General features: G+C 37.4%; 1 protein-coding gene across 1 annotated transcript in view; it reads left to right on the top strand.

Annotated features, from left to right (window-relative positions):
• Positions 1 to 232: 232 nt before the first annotated feature.
• The window catches only part of LOC132365542 (keratin-associated protein 21-1-like), a gene marked incomplete at its 3' end in the record, with an annotated part of 16,392 nt that continues 2,776 nt past the window's right edge, over positions 233 to 13,848 (top strand). The window contains exons 1-2 of the mRNA XM_059922260.1: positions 233 to 363; positions 9,203 to 9,294. Of these exons, the coding sequence (XP_059778243.1) occupies positions 233 to 363; positions 9,203 to 9,294 (223 nt within the window). The remainder of the gene's footprint in view (positions 364 to 9,202; positions 9,295 to 13,848) is intronic.

The following is a 13,848-nucleotide window of genomic DNA, read 5'->3' as shown; positions in this document are numbered from 1 at the left end:
TTTAAATAAAACTGGAGTCTCCAAAACAACAAGCTATTTTAAGCAAATCAGTATTGATTGTCAACAGTGACTGGCACATAATGGTTGCTTACATATTTGTTGTCCATGTCAGGGAATGAATGGTATGCTCTGTCAATTACTGACAGTATATAAAGGTCCATGGGAAGTAGACGACACACACACTTCAGAAACATCTTCTTGCAACCCACCTGAATCCACTTCCCTTGACAACATGTGTTGCAACTACTACAGCAACTCCTGTGGCTATGGCTGTGGAAACAGCTATGGCTGTGGATTTAGCCCCTATTATGGCTGTGGATATGACTGTGGCTATGGAACCAGATATGGCTGTGGATATGGCTCTGGCACTGGTTACTGCAGCTACTGGTCAGTTTGCTATAGGAGATGTTATTCTTCTTGCTGCTAGAATATCACCATCCAAGCCTTGTTTGCTTCTGACTAAATACATCAAAAGATAATGCTGGTTCAAGGATGCTACCCACAATTTCTATATCCAAGAAATTACATGCCTGACAGAGACTTTGACATCCAACTACACATTTCTAGATTGGCATCTTTGAGGCCTGAAGCTCCATGGTGGTATCATCTGACTCTTTTCCAAATGTTAGCCTTTACTCCCTTAATCTCTGATTCTCCATTATGACTGTGTTAATGATCCTAATATCCTATAGCTGGGAAAATCACTTATTCTCAATAAAAATCGTTCATTGTTTCTAACAAATCCCGGTGTACTTGCTTGTGAATCAGTCTTTTTTCAGGTGTTATGGCCTCTTTTGAAGATTGGGCTAACTGTTTTTTTTGGGCCTTGAGTTCTTCTTTGATATAATACAAGCATTTCTTCTTATATTTGCATCAGAAATAATACCTTCTCCACCTATTTCTCATATCCCACATGCTCAGCACAAATCTCACAGTATTTCAGAGCCATGCTTTGCAAATCTCACTGTGTCTAGGATGGAGCTGGAAGGGAAAGTGGAGGAGGCATGACACATATTCAGTAGTCATGAGAAAGTCCCAGGTAGAGGAGAGGTGGCCTGAGTGCTTAAAGGAGTAATGGAATGAAAGAGATACTTTCCAGATTTAATGAGAGGGGCTTCCCTGGTGGTGCAGTGGTTGAGAATCTGCCTGCCAATGCAGGGGACACGCGTTTGAGCCCTGGTCTGGGAAGATCCCACATGCCGCGGAGCAACTAGGCCCGTGAGCCACAACTACTGAGCCTGCGCGTCTGGAGCCTGTGCTCCGCAACAAGAGAGGCCGAGACAGTGAGAGGCCCTCGCACCGCGATGAAGAGTGGCCCCCGCTTGCCGCAACTAGAGAAAGCCTTCGCACAGAAACGAAGACCCAACACTGCCAAAAAAAAAAAAAAAATTCCAGATTTAATGAGAAATTAGAAGCAGAGATAGGTGTTAAATACATGAGAATAAAGAACAAAGGAACGAATAAGTTAGTTAGAATAAAAATATGTATAATATCATCTGATTTTGATGGAATTGCAAGTGAATTTATTTGTATATATTGAGGATGAGGAGATTGATTTCTGTCATTTAACTGACAAATAGTTCTGAGTAATTTTGAAAGGGTCTCATCTTAGACAGTGGAGATAAAGTAGGAAAATTTAAAGGCAATTTCCTGCTCTCACAGTGTTTATACTCTAGTATGTGAAGATAAAAAAAGTAAAAAATAACTAAAAGAAAATTTCCAACTGACAGTTGGGATGGGGGGAATAAAACAGCTTAATGGGAAAGAGAGTAAGGATTGAAGTGTTAGAGGGATAATTCAGGGAGGAATTTTGAACTTGTGACAAATGAACTGATGTCAATTGCAAAGAAAGACAGAAAGTACAGTAGTAAGTGTAAGGGGGGGAGAGAAGTTCACTAAGTTTTGGAAGAATATAATTTATTAAGCATGTATGAGATAATTTATATATCCAGGAAAGAGTCTTCACATCTTAACTCTTAATATACCTTCAAAATCTGAAATGTGACTCCTTTAGTTAAAGAACATTTGAGACATTTAGCTTTAAAGAAATTAAAAAATGATGATAATCTATCCAAATACCTTACACTGACACAGCAGTGTTTGACTTAATCCATCCCTTTTTATTGGAGAAATATTGATTGAGTGCATATTATGTGCCAGGCACTATTCTCAGAGCAGGTTATTCAGTGATGCACAGAATAGATATTTTTGCTGTTGTTATGGATAAATCCAGAGGTTTGAATGGAAAGGTATTAGAGGTAATGCAATAAAGATAGAAGACTTTTCAGTAATAAAGGGATATTGTGGTCATAAAGGGTGTGTTGGCAGTGGTATTGAAAATTAAAGTGTCTATACCAGAGAATTTATGAAGTAGAATTGATAGTTTCTAATGTCAAGGGAAACAGAAAAGAAAAGAAACTGAAGATTAATAAAAATTGAGATGAAAATATATTTTCTTTATGCCTATTCTCAGGGATTAAACATAGCAGAGTGATCAGATTAGAGCAGTGAACAATATCAGAAAATATAGGTGGAAAGATTTCTCAACTGAAAGATAATTTTCTAATAATAAATGCTCTCAGAAAATGAAATCAGCAGCTCCGTGAAGATTCCTGTTGAAAGCATTCCATAAATTATTGGATCATAATGCATTTTGTGTTGTTGAAATGTGAGTGTCGAGTAGAATGAATCACCTTCTGGACTTTATACACCCTTCCAACTTGGATTTCATAGTTTTCACCATAAAAGGTCACTTCGAGGACCTTCAAGATGGCAGAGGAGTGAAATGTGGAGATCACCTTCCTCCCCACAAATACATCAAAAATACACCTACATATGGAACAGCTCCTACAGAACACCTACTGAATGCTGGCAGAAGACCTCAGACTTCACAAAAGGCAAGAAACTCCCCACATACCTGGGTAGGGAAAAAGAAAAAAGAAAAAACAGAGACCAAAGAATAAGGATGGGACCTGCACCAGTGGGAGGGAGCTGTGAAGGAGGATAAGTTTCCACACACTAGGAAACCCCTTCACTGGCGGGGACAGGGGGTGGGTAGGGGGGACATTTCAGAGCCACGGAGGAGAGCGCAGCAACAGGGATGCAGAGGGCAAAGTGGAGAGATTCCTGCACAGAGGATGGGGCCAACCAGCACTCACCAGCCTGAGAGGCTTGTCTGCTCACCTGCCGGGGCCGGTGGGGGCTGGGACCTGAGGTTTGGGCTTCGGAGTTCATACCCCAGGGAGAGGACTGGGTTTGGCTGCGTGAACACAGCCTGAAGGGGGCTAGTGCACCACAGCTAAGTAGGAGGGAGTCCAGGGAAAAAGTCTGGAAATGCCTAAGAGGCAAGAGACCATTGTTTTGGGGCACGTGAGGAGAGGGGATTCAGAGCACCACCAAAATGAGCTCCAGAGATGGGTGTGAGCCGTGGCTATCAGCGTGGACACCAGAGACTGACATGAAATACTAAGGCTGCTGCTACAGCCACCAAGAAGCCTGTGTGCAAGCACAGGTCACTCTCCACACCTCCTCTCCTGGGGGCCTGTGCAGCCCCCACTGCCAGAGTCCCGTGATCCAGGGACAACTACCCTGGGAGAACACACGGCACGCCTCAGGCTGTTGCAACGTCATACAGGTCTCTGCCGCTGCAGGCTTGCTCCGCATTCCGTACCCCTCCCTCTCCCCGGCCTGAGTGAGTGAGAGCCCCCTAACCAGCTGCGCCTTTAACCCCTTCCTGTCTGGGCAAAGAATAGACGCTAGAGGGTGACCTACATGCAGAGGCAGGGCCAAATCCAAGTCCCCTTCACCAGGAAGCCTACACAACCCACTGAACTAACCTGACCTACTTGGGGGAGACATCAAAAACAATGGGAACTATGAACCTTCAGCCTGCGAAAAGGAGACCCTAAACAAAGTAAGTTAAGCAAAATGAGAAGACAGAGAGATAAGCAGCAGATGAAGGAGCAAGGTAAAAACCCACCTAACCAAACAAATGAAGAGGAAATAGGCAATCTACCTGAAAAAGAATTCAGAGTAATGATAGTAAAGATGATCCAAAATCTTGGAAATAGAATGGAGAAAATACAAGAAACCTTTAAAGAGACCTAGAAGAAATAAAGAGCAAACAAACAATGATGAACAATGCAATAAATGAATTAAAAATTCTGTAGAAGGAATCAGTGGCTGAATAACCCAGGCAGAAGAATGGATAACTGACCTGGAAGATGAAATAACTACCGGAGAAAAGAATAAAGAAAAAGAATGAAAAGAATTGAGGACAGTCTCAGAGACCTCTGGGACAACATTAAACATACCAACATTTGAATTATAGGGGTCCCAGAAGAAGAAGAGAAAAAAAAAGGGACTGAGAAAATATTTGAAAAGATTATAGTTGAAAACTTCCCTAATGTGGGAAAGGAAATAGTCAATCAAATCCAGGAAGCACAGAGAGTCCATTACAGGATAAACACAAGGAGAAACACTCCAAGACACATATTAATCAAACTACCAGAAATTTAATACAAAGAAAAAATAATGAAAGCAGCAAAGGAAAAGCAACAAATAACATACACGGGAATCCCCATAAAGTTAACAGCTGATCTTTCAGCAGAAACTCTGCAAGCCAGAAGGGAGTGGCAGGACATATTTAAAGTGATGAAAGGGAAAAACCTACAATCAAGATGACTCCACACAGCAAAGATCTCATTCATATTCAAAGGAGAAATTAAAACCTTTACAGACAAGCAAAGCTAAGAGAATACAGCACAACAAAACCAGCTTTACAACAAATGCTAAGGGAACCTCTTCAGGCAGGAAACACAAGAGAAGGAAAAGACCTACAATAACACACCCAAAACAATTAAGAAAATGGTATAGGAACATACATATCAATAATTACCTTAATTGTAAATGGATTAAATGCTCCAACCAAAAGACATAGACTGGCTGAATGGAAACAACAACAAGACCAATATATATGCTGTCTACAAGACACCCACTTCAGACCTAGGGACACATACAGACTGAAAGTGAGGGGATGGAAAAAGATATTCCATGCAAATGGAAAGCAAAAGAAAGCTGGAGTAGCAATTCTCACATCAGACAAAATAGACTCTAAAATAAAGACTATTACAAGAGACAAAGAAGGACACTACATAATGATCAAGGGATCAATCCAAGAAGAAGATATAACAATTGTAAATATTTGTGCACCTAACATAGGAGCACCTCAATACATAAGGCAAATGCTAACAGCCATAAATGGGGAAAATGGCAGTAACACAATCATAGTAGGGGACTTTAACACCCCACTTTAACCAATGAACAGATCAGCCAAAATGAAAATAAATAAGGAAACGCAAGCTTTAAATGACACATTAAACAAGATGGACTTAATTTATATTTAGAAGACATTCTCTCCAAAAACAACAGAATACACTTTCTTCTCAAATGCTCATGGAACATTCTCCAGGGTAGAATCATATCTTGGGTCGCAAATCAAGGCTTGGTAAGTTTAAGAAAATTGAAATCGTTTCAAGTATCTTTTCCAACCATGACACTATGAGACTAGATATCAATTACATGAAAAAAACTGTAAAAAATACAATCACATGGAGGCTAAACAATACACTACTAAATAACGAAGAAATCAAAGAGGAAATCAAAAAATACCTAGAAACAAATGACAATGAAAACACGATGACCCAAAACCTATGGGATGCAGCAAAAGCATTTCTAAGAGGGAAGTTTATAGCAATACAATCCTACCTCAAGAAACAAGAAACATCTCAAATAAACAACATAACCTTACACCTAGAGCAATTAGAGAAAGAAGAATAAAAAACCTGCAAAGTTAGCAGAAAGAAGGAAATCATAAAGATCAGATCAGAAATAAATGAAAAAGAAATGAAGGAAACAGTAGGAAAGATCAATAAAACTAAAAGCTGGTTCTTTGAGAAGATAAGCAAAATTGATAAACCATTGGCAAGACTCATAAAGAAAAAAAGGGGGAAGACTGAAATCAACAGAATTAGAAATGAAAAAGGAGAAGTAAAAACTGACACTGCAGAAATACAAAGGATCATGAGAGACTACTACAAGCAAACATATGCCAATAAAATGGACACCCTGGAAGAAATGGACAAATTCTTAAAAAGCACAACCTTCTGAGACTGAACCAGGAAGAAAGAGAAAATATAAACATCCCAATCACAAGCACTGAAATTGAAACTGTGATTAAAACTCTTACAACAAACAAAAGCCCAGGACCAAATGGCTTCGCAGGCGAATTCTATAAAATATTTAGAGAAGAGTTAACACCTATCCTTTTCAAACTCTTTCAAAATATAGCAGAGGGAGGAACACTCTCAAAGTTATTCTATGAGGGCACCATCACCCTGATACAAAAACCAGACAAAGATGTCACGAAAAAAGAAAATTACAGGCCAATATCTCTGATGAACATAGATGCAAAAATCCTCTACAAAATACTAGCAAACAGCATACAACAGCACATTAAAAGGATCATACACCATGGTCAAGTGGGGTTTATCCCAGGAATGCAAGGATTCTTCAATATATGCAAATCAATCAATGTGATACACCATATTAACAAATTGTAGGAGAAAAACCATGTAATGATCTCAATAGATGCAGAGAAAGCTTTTGACAAAATTCAACTCTCATTTATGATAAAAATTCTCAAGAAAGTAGGCATAGGGGGCACTTACCTCAACATAATAAAGGCCATATATGACAAACCCACAGCCAACATTGTTCTCAATGGTGAACAACTGAAACCATTTCCACTAAGATCAGGAACAAGACAAGGTTGTCCACGCTCACCATTATTATTCAACATAGTTTTGGAAGTTTTAGCTACAGCAATCAGAGAGAAAAAAGAAATAAAAGGAATCCAAAATGGAAAAGAAGAAGTAAAACTGTCACTGTTTGCAGATGACTTGATACTATTCATAGAGAATCCTAAAGATGCTACCAGAAAACTAGTAGAGCTAATCAATGAATTTGGTAATGTAGCAGTAAACAAAATTAATGTACAGAAATCTCTTGCATTACTATACACTAATGACAAAACATCTGAAAGAGAATTTAAGGAAACACTTCCATTTACCACTGCAACAAAAAGAATAGAATACCTAGGAATAAACCTACCTAAGGAGACAAAAGATCTGTATGCAGAAAACTATAAGACACTGATGAAAGAAATTAAAGAGGATACAAACAGACTGAGAGATATACCATACTCTTGGACTGGAAGAATCAACATTGTGAAAATGACTATACTACCCAAAACCATCTACAGATTCAGTGCAATCCCTATTTAACTACCAATGGTATTTTTCACAGAACTAGAACCAAAAATTGCACAAAATTTTGTGGAAACACAAAAGACCCCAAATAGCAAAGCAATCTCATGAAAGAAAAACAGAGCTGGAGGAATCAGGCTCCATGACTTCAGACTATACTACAAAGCTACAGTAATCAAGACAGTATTGTACTGGCACAAAAACAGAACTATAGATCAATGGAACAGGATAGAAAGCCCAGAGATAAACCCATACACATATGGTCACCTTATCTTTGATAAAAAAGGCAAGAATATACCATGGAGAAAAGACAGCCTCTTCAATAAGTGGTGCCTGCAAAACTGGACAGCTACATGTAAAAGAATGAATTTAGAACACTCCCTAACAACATACACAAAAATAAACTCAAAATGGATTAAAGACCCAAAAGTAAGCCAGACACTATAAAATTCTTAGAGGAAAACATAAGCAGAACACTCTATGACATAAATCACAGCAAGATTCTTTTTGATCCACCTCCTAGAGAAATGGAAATAAAAGCAAAAATAAACAAATGGGGCCTAATGAAACTTAAAAGCTTTTGCACAGCAAATGAAACTATAAACAAGACAAGAAGACAACCTTCAGAATGGGAGAAAATATTTGCAACCGAATCAACGGACAAAGGATTAATCTCCAAAATATATAAACAGCTCATGCAGCTCAATATTAAAAAAACAAACAACGCAATCAAAAAATGGGCAGAAGACCTAAACAGACATTTCTCCAAAGAAGACATACAGATGACCAAGAGGCACATGAAAAGCTGCTTAACATCACTAATTATTAGAGAAATGCAAATCAAAACTACAATGAGGTATCACCTCACACCAGTTAGTATGGACACCATCAGAAAATCTACAAACAACAAATGATGGAGAAGGTGTGGAGAAAAGGGAACCCTCTTGCACTGTTGGTGGGAATGTAAATTGATACAGCCACTATGGAGAACAGTATGGATGTTCCTTAAAAAAACTAAAGGTAGAATTACCATATGACTCAGCAGTCCCACTACTGGGCATATACCCAGAGAAAACCATAATTCAAAAAGACACATGCAACCCAATGTTCATTGCAACAGTATTAACAATAGCCAGGACATGGAAACAACCTAAATGCCCATCGACAGATGAATGGATAAAGAAGATGTGGTACATATATACAATGGAATATTACTCAGCCATAAAAAGGAACGAAATTGGGTCATTTGTAAGGACTTGGATGGACCTAGAGACTGTCATACAGAGTGAAGTAAGTCAGAAAGAGAAAAACAATTATTGTATATTAATGTATATATGTGGAATCTAGGAAAATGATATAGATGAACCAGTTTGCAAGGCAGAAGTAGAGACACAGATGTAGAGAACAAACATATGGACACCAAAGGGGGAAAGCAGGGTGGGGGTGTGTGTGTGTGATAGTGGTGGGATGAATTGGGAGATTGGGATAGATATATATACACTAATATGTATAAAATAGATAACTAATAAGAACCTGCTGTATAAAAAATATAGATTAAAAAAAAAAAAAGAACTGGAGTCTCCAAAACAATGAGCTATTTTAAGCAAATCATTATTAATTGTCAACAGTGACTGGCACATAATGGTTGCTTACATATTTGTTGCCTGTGTCAAGGAATGAATGTTATGCTCTGCCAATTACTGACAGTATATAAAGGTCCATGGGAAGTAGACGACACACACACTTCAGAAACATTCTCTTGCAACCCACCTGAATCCACTTCCCTTGACAACATGTTTTGCAACTACTACGGCAATTCCTGTGACTACGGGTGTGGAAACAGCTATGACTGTGGACTGTGGGTTTAGTCCCTATTATGGCTATGGATGTGGCTGTAGATATGGTTCCCATTATGGCTGTGGCTATGGAACAAGATATGGCTGTGGATATGGCTCCTACTATGGCTCTGGTACTGGCTACTGCAGCTACCGGCCAGTTTGCTATAGGAGATGTCATTCTTCTTGCTACTAGAACATCACCATCCAAGGTCCATTCGCTTCTGTAAAGACATCTAAAGATAATGCTGATTCAAAGATCTTTAGGACACAATTTCTATATCCAAGAAATTACATGTCTGACAGAGGTATTGACCTCCAGCTACCAATTTTTAGATTGTCATCTTTGTGGCCTGAAGTCCATGGTGGTATTATTTGCCTATTTTCCAATTGTTAGCGTTTACTACCTTAATCTCTGATTCTCTGTTTTGATGATCCTAACATCCTATTGTTGGGGAAATCCCTTGCTATCAATAAAAATTGTTCATTGTTTCTAACAAATCTCTGTGTATTCGTTTGTGAATTAGTCTTTTTTGAAGTGTTATGGCCTCTGTTGAAAATTGGGCTAATATCTTGCCTGAATCTTGAGTTTTTCCTTGATATAATATAAGCATTTCTTCTTATATTTGCATCAGAAATAATACCTCTCCACTTATTTCTCGTATCCCACATGCTCAGGCACTCACATACTCAAGCACAAATCTCACAGTATTTCAGTGTGCTTTGCAAACTGCTCTGTGTATGGGACGGAGCTGGAGGGGAAAAGAGGAGGAGGAATGACACTTTAAGCAGGATGTTAATGCAAAGTCTAAGGTAGAGAAAAGGTGGCCTGAGTGCTTAAAGGAATAATGGAATTGAAGAGATACTTGCCAGAATTAATGAGAAATTATAAGCAGAGCTAAGTATTAAAGTACATGAAGAAAAGAGAGCTAGGAAAGGATAAGTTAGAATAAAATTATTCTACTGTATCATCTGCTTATGATGGAATTGCAAATATATTTATTTGCACATATTTATTGAGATTGAGGAAATTTATTCAAGTCACTTAATTGACAAATAGTTTTGAGTAGTTTTGAAAGAGTCTCATTCTATACAGTGAAGACACAGTAGGAAAATTATAGACAAATTTTCTGCTCTCACAATGTTTACATTCTAGTATGTGAAGATAAAAAAGTAAAAAATAATTAAGAAAATTTCAAACTGACAGTTGGGATGGGGGGAATAAACAGCTTAATGGGAAAGAGAGTAAGGACTGAAGTGTTAGAGGGATAGTTCAGGGAGGAATTTTGAACTTGTGACAAATGAGCTGATGTCAATTGCAAAGAAAGACTGGAAAGTACAGTAGTAAGTGTAAGGGGTGCGAGAAGTTAACTAAGTTTTGGAAAAATATGATTTATTAACTATGTATGAGATAATTTGTATATCCAGAAAAGAATCTTCACACACTAGCTCTTAACATACCTTCAAAATCTGAAATGTTGTGACTCCTTAGTTAAAGAACATTTGAGACACTCAGCTTTATGGAAATGAGAAAATGGTGATAATATTTACAAATATACTACAAGTTACATGTGCCACACAAATGTTTGACTTCATACATTTTCTTATTGGAGAAATATTGATTGAGTGCAAACCATGTGCCAGGCACTGTTGTGAGAGATGATTATTCAGTGATGTATAGAATAGATATATATATTTTTTGTTTTGGATCAATATCGAGATGTTTGAATTGAAAGGTATTAGAAGTAATTCAATAAAGATAGAAGACTTTGCAATAATCCAGGAGTATAGTCATCAGAAAGTGTGTGTTGGCAGTGGTATTGAAAAATAAAGTGTCTAATCCAGAGAATTTGTGAAATAACATTGATAGTTTTGAATTTAAATGATGACAGAAAAAGAAAGAAATTGAAGAATAATAAAAATTGGAATGGAGATATATTGGTATTTCCTTTACACCTATTGTTATGGATTAAACATAGCAGAGCGATCAGATTATACCAGTGATCAATATCATGAAAAAGATATATTCATTAACTGGAAGAAATTTGGCTAATAATTGATGTTCTCAGAAAGTGAAATTGACAGCTTTGTGAAAATTCCTGTTGAAGGCATTCCATAAACTACTGCATCACAACTCATTTTTTGTTTCAAAATGTGAGTGCCCAGTAGAAGGAATCATCTTCTGGAGTTTTTACTCCCTTCCAACTTGGATTTCCTTGTTGTTACTATAGAAAAGTTACTTTAATTTTGATAAGAAATGAAAGAGGAGAAATAACAAGTGATACCACAGACATACAGAAAATGACAAGAGAATACTATAAAAAGTTACATGTCAACAAATTGGACATCCTAGAAGGAACAGACAAATTTCTAGAAACATACAGAATGCTGAGACTGAGTCAAGAAGAAACAGACAATTTGAACAGACTGATCACTCGAAGTAAAATTGAACCTGTAATTCAAAAAACTCCCACCTAATAAAAGTCCAGCACTGGAGGATTTCACAGGGGAATTCTACCAAACATATAAGGAAGAATGATACCTATCCTTCTCAATCTCTTCCAAAAAATTGAAGATGAAGGAACACTCCCAAATTCATTCAACAAGGCCACCATTGCCCCAATACCAAAACTAGACAAAGACACTACAGAAAAAAGAAAATTATAGCCCAATATTTTTGAAGAATATGGATACAAAATCCTCAACAATATTTTAGCAAACCAAATTCAATAGTACAGAAAAAGTTCATATACTATGATCAAGTTGTATTTATTCCAGGGTCACAAGGATGGCTTAACATATGCAAGTAAATCAATGTGACACACCACATTAAAAAAAAAAAAAAGACAAAAATCACATGATCACATCAATAGATGCAGAAAAAGCATTTGAAAAAATTCAACACCAATTTATGATAATAACGCTCATCAAAGTGGGTGTAGAGAGAAAATATCTCAATGTAGTAGAGGCTATTTATGACAAACACACAACCAATATAATACTCAATGGTGAAAAGATGAAAGCCTTCCTGCTACATTCAGGAATAAGACAAGGATGATCACATCACTCTTGCCACTTCTATTTGACATAGAATTGGAAGTCCTAGCCACAGCAAACAACAAGAAGAAATAAAATATCCAGATTGGAAAGGAAGAGGTAACACCATAACTATTTGCAGATGATGTGGTACTTTATATAGAGAACTCTACAGTCTCCACCCAAAAACCATTAGAACCAATAAACAAATACAAGATTAACATACAGAAATCTGTTGTGTTTCTATACACTAATGAGGAAATGTTAGGAAGAGAAAGTAAAACAAATCCCATTTAAAACTGCATCAAAAATTACCTAGGAAGAAACTTCAACAAGGAGGTGAAACACCTATGCTCTGAAAACTATAAAATTTGATGAAGGAAATTGAAATTGATATAAAGAAAAGGAAATATATCCTTTGTCCCTAGATTTGAGGAATTAATGTTATAAAAATGACCATCAATCCCAATGAAATCTACGGATTTAATGCAATCCCTATCAAAATACCTGTGACATTTTTCACAGAACTAGAACAAATATTTTTAAAATTCACAGAACTAAGACGAATAATCCTTAAACCACCCTAAAATTCATAGAACAACTATTTCTAAAACTAGGACAACAAAAGACCCCCAGTTTTCAAAGGGCTCTTCATAATAAAGGACAAAGCTAGAGGTTCAACCCTACCAGACTTCAGACTATACTACAGGGTGGTATTTGCTCCAAAACAGACACATAGGTCCGTGGAACAGAAGACAGAGCCCAGAAATAATCCCGCACACTTATGATCAATTAATCTATGACAAAAGAGGCAGGAATATACAAAGAGAAAAGACCGTCTCTTCAACAAGTGGTGCTGGGAAAACTGGACAGCCATATGTATAACAGTGAGAGTAGAACATTCCCTCACACCATATACAAAAACAAACTCAAAATGGGCTAAAGACCTAAATGTAAGACCTGAAAATATAAAACTCTTAGAAGAAAACATAGGCAGAACACTCTTTGACAGAAATTGTAGCATTACTTTTTTGGATCTGTATCCCAAGGCCAAGGAAATAAAAGCAAAAATGAACAAATGGGACATAATTACACTTAAAAGGTTTTGCACAGCAAAGGAAGCAGTTGAGAAGATAAAAAGACAACCTATGAAATGTGAGAAAATATTTGCAAATGATGTGACTGACTCGGTGTTAATGTCCAAATTATACAAACATCTCATACAACTCAAAGGCCAAAAAAACAAACAACGCAACCAAAAAATCAGTTATTGGGCACATGATTCTACTGAGACAATTCTTCAGCAGAACAAATTAAATGATGCTCTTTAAATAAAACTGGAGTATTCAAACTAACGAGCTCATTTTAAAGGAACTATTACTGACTGTCACCCGTGACTGGCATATAATGGTTGCTTGCATATTTGTTGTCTATGTCAGGGAATGAATGGTATGCTCTGCCAATTACTGGCAGTATATAAAGGTCCATGGGAAGTAGACGACACACACACTTCAGAAACATCCTCTTGCAACCCACCTGAATCCACTTCCCTTGACAACATGTGTTGCAAGTACTACGGCAACTCTTGTGGCTATGGCCATGGATTTAGTCCCTATTACCGCTGTGGATATGGGACTCGCTATGGCTGTGGC

Source organism: Balaenoptera ricei, chromosome 4 (genome assembly GCF_028023285.1).
Source record: "Balaenoptera ricei isolate mBalRic1 chromosome 4, mBalRic1.hap2, whole genome shotgun sequence".
Classification (NCBI taxonomy): domain Eukaryota; kingdom Metazoa; phylum Chordata; class Mammalia; order Artiodactyla; family Balaenopteridae; genus Balaenoptera; species Balaenoptera ricei.
Note: the sequence above shows the minus strand (reverse complement) of the source record. Positions and strands in the feature narration are given on the sequence as shown.